Here is a 10000-nt window from a genome sequence, read left to right as displayed (position 1 = left end):
AAGGGTTGCAGCCACGGGGCGGGGAACGTCTGTAAAACCTACAGGGAGATGAGCTAACTGGGATATTACAACAAAAAAATGTTGAATCAAGAACTCTATTTGCTGCTCTTGAAGGAGCTGATGTCCTTAACATCTATAAATGACGCAATCCAAAGTCCAGCCAGGTTTTCATCGTCCACAGAGAGGTCAGCAGTAAATCAGTCCCTCGTTTCAACACTAGCTGACATCATATCCACTGGGAGGCTCACGTTGAATATGTCTCTTAGTCAAGCATTACAACACCCAGCATTACAGCACCCAGCATTACAACACCCAGCATTACAACACCCAGCATTACAGCACCAAGCATTACAACACCCAGCATTACAGCACCAAGCATTACAGCACCCAGCATTAGAACACCCAGCATTACAACACCCAGCATTACAGCACCCAGCATTACAGCACCAAGCATTACAACACCCAGCATTACAGCACCTAGCATTACAGCACCCAGCATTACAACACCCAGCATTACAGCACAGCATTACAACACCCAGCATTACAACACCCAGCATTACAGCACGCAGCATTACAGCACCAAGCATTACAACACCCAGCATTACAGCACCAAGCATTACAACACCCAGCATTACAGCACCAAGCATTACAGCACCAAGCATTACAACACCCAGCATTACAACACAGCATTACAACACCCAGCATTACAACACCCAGCATTACAACACCCAGCATTACAACACCCAGCATTACAGCACCCAGCATTACAGCACCAGATTACAGCACCCAGCATTACAACACCCAGCATTACAACACCCAGCATTACAGCACCCAGCATTACAACACCCAGCATTACAACACCCAGCATTACAGCACAGCATTACAACACAGCATTACAACACCCAGCATTACAACACCCAGCATTACAACACCCAGCATTACAGCACCCAGCATTACAGCACCAAGCATTACAGCACCCAGCATTACAACACAGCATTACAACACCCAGCATTACAGCACCCAGCATTACAACACCCAGCATTACAACACCCAGCATTACAGCACCCAGCATTACAACACCCAGCATTACAGCACCAAGCATTACAACACCCAGCATTACAGCACAAGCATTACAGCACCCAGAATTACAACACCCAGCATTACAGCACCCAGCATTACAACACCCAGCATTACAACACCCAGCATTACAGCACCCAGCATTACAACACCCAGCATTACAACACCCAGCATTACAGCACCCAGCATTACAACACCCAGCATTACAACACCCAGCATTACAGCACCCAGCATTACAACACCCAGCATTACAGCACAAGCATTACAACACAGCATTACAACACCCAGCATTACAACACCCAGCATTACAACACCCAGCATTACAGCACCCAGCATTACAGCACCAAGCATTACAACACCCAGCATTACAGCACCAAGCATTACAACACCCAGCATTACAGCACCCAGCATTACAGCACCCAGCATTACAACACCCAGCATTACAACACCCAGCATTACAGCACCAAGCATTACAACACCCAGCATTACAACACCCAGCATTACAGCACCCAGCATTACAGCACCCAGCATTACAACACAGCATTACAGCACCCAGCATTACAGCACGCAGCATTACAGCACCAAGCATTACAACACCCAGCATTACAACACCCAGCATTACAACACCCAGCATTACAATGCCCAGCATTACAACCTCAGCATTACAACACCCAGCATTACAACACCCAGCATTACAACACCCAGCATTACAGCACGGAGAATAGCACCAAGCATTACAATTACAACACCCAGCATTAGAACACCCAGCATTACAACACCCAGCATTACAGCACCCAGCATTACAGCACCCAGCATTACAACCATGTGCATTACAACACCCAGCATTACATTTGCTTACAGCACCCAGCATTACAGCACCAAGCATTACAGGCATTACAACTCAAATTACAACACCAAGCATTACAGCACCCAGCATTTTTACAACACCCAGCATTACAACAAATGAGCATTACAACACCCAGCATTACAGCACCAAGCATTACAACACCCAGCATTACAGCACCAAGCATTACAGCACCCAGAATTACAACACCCAGCATTACAGCACCCAGCATTACAACACCCAGCATTACAACACCCAGCATTACAGCACCCAGCATTACAACACCCAGCATTACAGCACCCAGCATTACAGCACAAGCATTACAACACCCAGCATTACAGCACCAGCATTACAACACCCAGCATTACAACACCCAGCATTACAACACCCAGCATTACAGCACCCAGCATTACAGCAAAGCATTACAACACCCAGCATTACAGCACCAAGCATTACAACACCCAGCATTACAGCACCCAGCATTACAGCACCCAGCATTACAACACCCAGCATTACAACACCCAGCATTACAGCACCAAGCATTACAACACCCAGCATTACAACACCCAGCATTACAGACCCAGCATTACAACACCCAGCATTACAGCACTCATTACAGCACGAGCATTATGCACCAACATTATAAACCCAGCATTACAACACCCAGCATTACAACACCCAGCAGCATACAACACCCAGCATTACAACACCCAGCATTACAACACCCAGCATTACAACACCCAGCATTACAACACCCAGCATTACAGCACCCAGCATTACAGCACGCAGCATTACAGCACCAAGCATTACAACACCCAGCATTACAACACCCAGCATTACAACACCCAGCATTACAACACCCAGCATTACAGCACCCAGCATTACAGCACCCAGCATTACAACACCCAGCATTACAGCACCCAGCATTACAGCACCCAGCATTACAGCACCAAGCATTACAACACCCAGCATTACAACACCCAGCATTACAACACCCAGCATTACAACACCCAGCATTACAGCACCCAGCATTACAACACCCAGCATTACAACACCCAGCATTACAACACCCAGCATTACAACACCCAGCATTACAGCACCCAGCATTACAGCACGCAGCATTACAGCACCAAGCATTACAACACCCAGCATTACAACACCCAGCATTACAACACCCAGCATTACAACACCCAGCATTACAGCACCCAGCATTACAGCACCCAGCATTACAACACCCAGCATTACAGCACCCAGCATTACAGCACGCAGCATTACAGCACCAAGCATTACAACACCCAGCATTACAACACCCAGCATTAGAACACCCAGCATTACAACACCCAGCATTACAGCACCCAGCATTACAACACCCAGCATTACAACACCCAGCATTACAACACCCAGCATTACAGCACCCAGCATTACAGCACCCAGCATTACAACACCCAGCATTACAACACCCAGCATTACAGCACCCAGCATTACAACACCCAGCATTACAACACCCAGCATTACAGCACCCAGCATTACAGCACCCAGCATTACAGCACCCAGCATTACAGCACCCAGCATTACAACACCCAGCATTACAACACCCAGCATTACAACACCAGCATTACAGCACCCAGCATTACAGCATTGACTTCTAAGTCCAAGTTTTCAGCGTCATTCTGTTCACATGCTTTCTATGTGTAAATCTGTTTGTTTTTGTATATGTGTGTGTGTGTGTGTGTGTGTGTGTGTGTGTGTGTGTGTGTGTGTGTGTGTGTGTGTGTGTGTGTGTGTGTGTGCGTGCCTTCCTGTGTGTGTGCGTGCGTGCCTTCCTGTGTGTGTGTGTGTGTGTGTGTGTGTGTGTGTGTGTGTGTGTGTGACTTTGTGCACCGACATTCGTGACGTGTTTGTTATCCCCATAGGAGCCGGAGGAGGACGACCACCTGCCCAAGAAGAAGTGGGCGACTGTCGACGCCTCGTACTACGGAGGGAGAGGGGCAGGAGGGATCAAACGCATGGAGGTTTGCACTCTAAACACTATGTTGGTCATGTAGCCAATGTGGAATAACTAGCTGTGTGTGTGTGTGTGTGTGTGTGTGTGTGTGTGTGTGTGTGTGTGTGTGTGTGTGTGTGTGTGTGTGTGTGTGTGTGTGTGTGTGCCTTTACTAGCATCCCATCTTGCGAGTGACACAGTTCGGAGGACAGTGAGAGACTCGTAACATTCACTACACATGTTGTAGTCTGTATATTATGTCTGGTTGTTTTATCTTTAAACATCGCGGGTTGGTTTCTCTGACACGGACGGCCTGCTGCTGGATACAAGTGTATTTTTAATGGAGATTCAGAGGAACGATGAAATCGATGGCGATCATATAGTTTTAATTCGGCCATCTCTGCTCTATCAAATGTGCATCACTCTTTTTTGCTGCAGTTGACTACCCTCAACAACATAAACAGTAGTGTAATGTAAAGTCTGTCAGTTGACTACCCTCAACAACATAAACAGTAGTGTAATGTAAAGTCAGTCAGTTGACTACCCTCAACAACATTACTAAACAGTAGTGTAATGTAAAGTCAGTCAGTTGACTACCCTCAACAACATAAACAGTAGTGTAATGTAAAGTCAGTCAGTTGACTACCCTCAACAACATAAACAGTAGTGTAATGTAAAGTCAGTCAGTTGACTACCCTCAACAACATAAACAGTAGTGTAATGTAAAGTCAGTCAGTTGACTACCCTCAACAACATTACTAAACAGTAGTGTAATGTAAAGTCAGTCAGTTGACTACCCTCAACAACATAAACAGTAGTGTAATGTAAAGTCAGTCAGTTGACTACCCTCAACAACATAAACAGTAGTGTGATGTAAAGTCAGTCAGTTGACTACCCTCAACAACATAAACAGTAGTGTAATGTAAAGTCAGTCAGTTGACTACCCTAAACAACATAAACAGTAGTGTAATGTAAAGTCTGTCAGTTGACTACCCTCAACAACATTACTGAACAGTAGTGTAATGTAAAGTCAGTCAGTTGACTACCCTCAACAACATAAACAGTAGTGTAATGTAAAGTCAGTCAGTTGACTACCTAAACAACATAAACAGTAGTGTAATGTAAAGTCTGTCAGTTGACTACCCTCAACAACATTACTGAACAGTAGTGTAATGTAAAGTCAGTCAGTTGACTACCCTCAACAACATTACTAAACAGTAGTGTAATGTAAAGTCAGTCAGTTGACTACCCTCAACAACATTACTGAACAGTAGTGTAATGTAAAGTCAGTCAGTTGACTACCCTCAACAACATAAACAGTAGTGTAATGTAAAGTCAGTCAGTTGACTACCCTCAACAACATTACTAAACAGTAGTGTAATGTAAAGTCAGTCAGTTGACTACCCTCAACAACATTACTGAACAGTAGTGTAATGTAAAGTCAGTCAGTTGACTACCCTCAACAACATAAACAGTAGTGTAATGTAAAGTCTGTCAGTTGACTACCCTCAACAACATAAACAGTAGTGTAATGTAAAGTCAGTCAGTTGACTACCCTCAACAACATTACTAAACAGTAGTGTAATGTAAAGTCAGTCAGTTGACTACCCTCAACAACATTACTGAACAGTAGTGTAATGTAAAGTCAGTCAGTTGACTACCCTCAACAACATAAACAGTAGTGTAATGTAAAGTCAGTCAGTTGACTCCTCAACAACATAAACAGTAGTGTAATGTAAAGTCAGTCAGTTGACTACCCTCAACAACATAAACAGTAGTGTAATGTAAAGTCAGTCAGTTGACTACCCTCAACAACATAAACAGTAGTGTAATGTAAAGTCAGTCAGTTGACTACCCTCAACAACATAAACAGTAGTGTAATGTAAAGTCAGTCAGTTGACTACCCTCAACAACATAAACAGTAGTGTAATGTAAAGTCTGTCAGTTGACTACCCTCAACAACATTACTGAACAGTAGTGTAATGTAAAGTCAGTCAGTTGACTACCCTCAACAACATAACAGTAGTGTAATGTAAAGTCAGTCAGTTGACTACCCTAAACAACATAAACAGTAGTGTAATGTAAAGTCTGTCAGTTGACTACCCTCAACAACATTACTGAACAGTAGTGTAATGTAAAGTCAGTCAGTTGACTACCCTCAACAACATAAACAGTAGTGTAATGTAAAGTCTGTCAGTTGACTACCCTCAACAACATAAACAGTAGTGTAATGTAAAGTCAGTCAGTTGACTACCCTCAACAACATTACTAAACAGTAGTGTAATGTAAAGTCAGTCAGTTGACTACCCTCAACAACATAAACAGTAGTGTAATGTAAAGTCAGTCAGTTGACTACCCTCAACAACATAAACAGTAGTGTAATGTAAAGTCAGTCAGTTGACTACCCTCAACAACATAAACAGTAGTGTAATGTAAAGTCAGTCAGTTGACTACCCTCAACAACATAAACAGTAGTGTAATGTAAAGTCAGTCAGTTGACTACCCTCAACAACATAAACAGTAGTGTAATGTAAAGTCTGTCAGTTGACTACCCTCAACAACATAAACAGTAGTGTAATGTAAAGTCTGTCAGTTGACTACCCTCAACAACATTACTGAACAGTAGTGTAATGTAAAGTCAGTCAGTTGACTACCCTCAACAACATAAACAGTAGTGTAATGTAAAGTCAGTCAGTTGACTACCCTAAACAACATAAACAGTAGTGTAATGTAAAGTCTGTCAGTTGACTACCCTCAACAACATTACTGAACAGTAGTGTAGTGTAAAGTCAGTCAGTTGACTACCCTCAACAACATTACTAAACAGTAGTGTAATGTAAAGTCAGTCAGTTGACTACCCTCAACAACATTACTGAACAGTAGTGTAATGTAAAGTCAGTCAGTTGACTACCCTCAACAACATAAACAGTAGTGTAATGTAAAGTCAGTCAGTTGACTACCCTCAACAACATAAACAGTAGTGTAATGTAAAGTCAGTCAGTTGACTACCCTCAACAACATTACTAAACAGTAGTGTAATGTAAAGTCAGTCAGTTGACTACCCTCAACAACATTACTGAACAGTAGTGTAATGTAAAGTCAGTCAGTTGACTACCCTCAACAACATTACTAAACAGTAGTGTAATGTAAAGTCAGTCAGTTGACTACCCTCAACAACATAAACAGTAGTGTAATGTAAAGTCAGTCAGTTGACTACCCTCAACAACATAAACAGTAGTGTAATGTAAAGTCAGTCAGTTGACTACCCTCAACAACATAAACAGTAGTGTAATGTAAAGTCTGTCAGTTGACTACCCTCAACAACATAAACAGTAGTGTAATGTAAAGTCAGTCAGTTGACTACCCTCAACAACATTACTGAACAGTAGTGTAGTTTTATCTATGCCTTGGCTGGTTCATGTTTACGGTAATGCCCATCACTCAGAACTAGTTCCCAGAGTGTGAATCACCACGGACACAGTGGGTCTGTAGTCATCTGGTGCTGAAATGTCACCTAGGCAACGCGCCCAGAACGGAACAGCCTGGACGTCTTTTGTTACACGTTCCAGATGACAACAAAACTCAAACCCCTCGCTGTACTGTAGCTCTGCCCGGGCCGGCCAGTGATATCAAGGGCTTAAAGCGAGTGTTCTGGGACCGTGTGTGTGTGTGTGTGTGTGTGTGTGTGGTATGAGTCTGACATGACAGGTGCTGCCATCCCTCCTCCTCTCGGCCTGGTTGTCTTAAGTCACAGGATGGATGGATCCAGGATAAAGGGTTGAGCGCTGCTGTCGGCTTGATGTACCTCTCCACCTCTCCATCTCTCCACCTCGCTCCTCCCTTCCAACTCTGGCCTTTGTTCAGCCCACTGTTTCCCTCTCTCCCTGCCTCTATCACTCCCTGCCTCCATCCCTCCCTGCCCCTACCCAACCCTATCCCCTACACCCTATCCCCTACACCCTATCCCCTACCCAACCCTACACCCTATCCCCCACCCAACCCTACCCCCTATCCCCCTATCCCCTATCCCCCCCCCGATCCCCTATCCCCTACCCCCTACCCCTATCCCCTATCCCCTAGCCAACCCTACACCCTATCCCCTACCCAACCCTAACCCCTATCCCCTAACCCCTACCCCTATCCCCTATCACCTACCCCTACCCCCTGTCCCCTGTCCCCTACCCCCTACCCAACCCTACCCCTATCCCCTATCCCCAACCCTACCCCCTATCCCCTACCCAACCCTACCCCCTATCCCCTACCCCCTATCCCCTACCCCCTATTCCCTACCCAACCCTATCCCCTATCCCCTACCCCCTATCCCCTACCAACCCTACCCCCTACCCCCTGTCCCCTACCCCCTATCCCCTACCCAACCCTACCCCCTACCCAACCCTACCCCCTATCCCCCCCCCTATCCCTACCCCCCTACCCCCTATCCCCTACCCCCTGTCCCCTACCCCCTATCCCCTACCCAACCCTACCCCCTATCCCCTACCCAACCCTACCCCCTAACCCCTACCCAACCCTACCCCTATCCCCTACCCCCTGCCCTAAGGATTTCCGAGGGCCTTTGGGGGAAGCAATCATCCCTTCAACTTTTTCCCAAGAGTGTTGGAGCTTTGCTCAGAGGATTTCATCTGTTCATACGTCTCCTATCCACCAACCCCTCTCTTCATCTGTTCATACGTCTCCTATCCACCAACCCCTCTCTTCATCTGCTCATACGTCTCCTATTCACCAACCCCTCTCTCCATCTGCTCATACGTCTCCTATCCACCAACCCCTCTCTCCATCTGCTCATACGTCTCCTATCCACCAACCCCTCTCTCCATCTGTTCATACGTCTTCTATCCACCAACCCCTCTCTTCATCTGTTCATACGTCTCCTATCCACCAAACTCCTCTCTTCATAAACACCAGGTTGATACTCCTAGACAGCCCCTCTCCACTTCTGAGGCTCTCTCTGGAGATCAGGGAAGAGGTTCTGTGGATCGTGGTAGAGGTTCTGTAGATCAGGGAAGAGGTTCTGTGGATCGTGGTAGAGGTTCTGTAGATCAGGGAAGAGGTTCTGTAGATCAGGGAAGAGGTTCTGTAGATCAGGGAAGAGGCTGTGTAGATCAGAGAAGAGGTTTTGTAGATTGGGGTAGAGGTTTTGTGGATTGGGGTAGAGGTACTGTGGACCAGGGAAGAGCTTTTGTAGATTGGGGTAGGGGTTTTGTGGATCGGGGTAGAGGTTTTGTGGATCGGGATAGAGGTTTTGTGGATCAGGGAAGAGGTTCTGTGGATTGGGGTAGAGATTCTGTGGATCGGGGTAGAGGTTCTGTGGATCGGGGTAGAGGTTCTGTGGATCGGGGTAGAGGTTCTGTGGATCGGGGTAGAGGTTCTGTGGATCGGGGTAGAGGTTCTGTGGATCGGGGTAGAGGTTCTGTGGATCGGGGTAGAGGTTCTGTGGATCGGGGTAGAGGTTCTGTGGATCGGGGTAGAGGTTCTGTGGATCGGGGTAGAGGTTCTGTGGATCGGGGTCAAGGTTCTGTGGATCGGGGTAGAGGTTCTGTGGATCGGGGTAGAGGTTCTGTGATCAGGGTAAAGGTTCTGTGGATCGGGGTAGAGGTTCTGTGGATCGGGGTAGAGGTTCTGTGGATCGGGGTAGAGGTTCTGTGGATCGGGGTAGAGGTTCTGTGGATCATGGGTAGAGGTGGGGGAGAGGTGTCATTTTCTCTTCCTGTAAAGGCAACATGTTGACTCTGACATGTTGACGCACAACCTGCAGTGATGGAATGTACAGGGAATCTTTCCTTCATCAGGGTAGATAGTGTATCTTTCGTGAGGGATATCCCATGTCACCTTAGGTTTACAGGCAGCCGTGTGTGTGTGTATGTGTGTGTGTGTGTGTGTGTGTGTGTGTGTGTGTGTGTGTGTTTCTGTGTCCCTCCGTGCAGGTGTGTTTTATTCATCAGGATAGATAGACAGTATGTCCTGTATATCTGTAGGGAGGTGGGTGTTTCCCAGGTGGATGGTGATCATGAAAATCTGTTCTGTATTGTAGAGGCTTAACCTACAGCTTGAAGAGCGTGTCGCTAATTAAACACTCA

At 46.0% G+C, this 10000-nt stretch overlaps 1 protein-coding gene across 1 annotated transcript in view; it reads left to right on the top strand.

Moving 5' to 3' along the window:
* LOC112237590 (anthrax toxin receptor 2) overlaps positions 1-10000 on the top strand; it is a 144951-nt gene that overhangs the window by 72869 nt on the left and 62082 nt on the right. The window contains exon 13 of the mRNA XM_042331262.1: positions 3835-3933. Coding sequence (XP_042187196.1) covers positions 3835-3933 — 99 coding nt within the window. The remainder of the gene's footprint in view (positions 1-3834; positions 3934-10000) is intronic.

This window comes from Oncorhynchus tshawytscha, linkage group LG12 (assembly GCF_018296145.1).
Source record: "Oncorhynchus tshawytscha isolate Ot180627B linkage group LG12, Otsh_v2.0, whole genome shotgun sequence".
NCBI classification, from domain to species: Eukaryota; Metazoa; Chordata; class Actinopteri; order Salmoniformes; family Salmonidae; genus Oncorhynchus; species Oncorhynchus tshawytscha.
The sequence above is the reverse complement of the archived record's forward strand: the minus strand, read 5'-3'. Positions and strand labels throughout refer to the sequence as shown.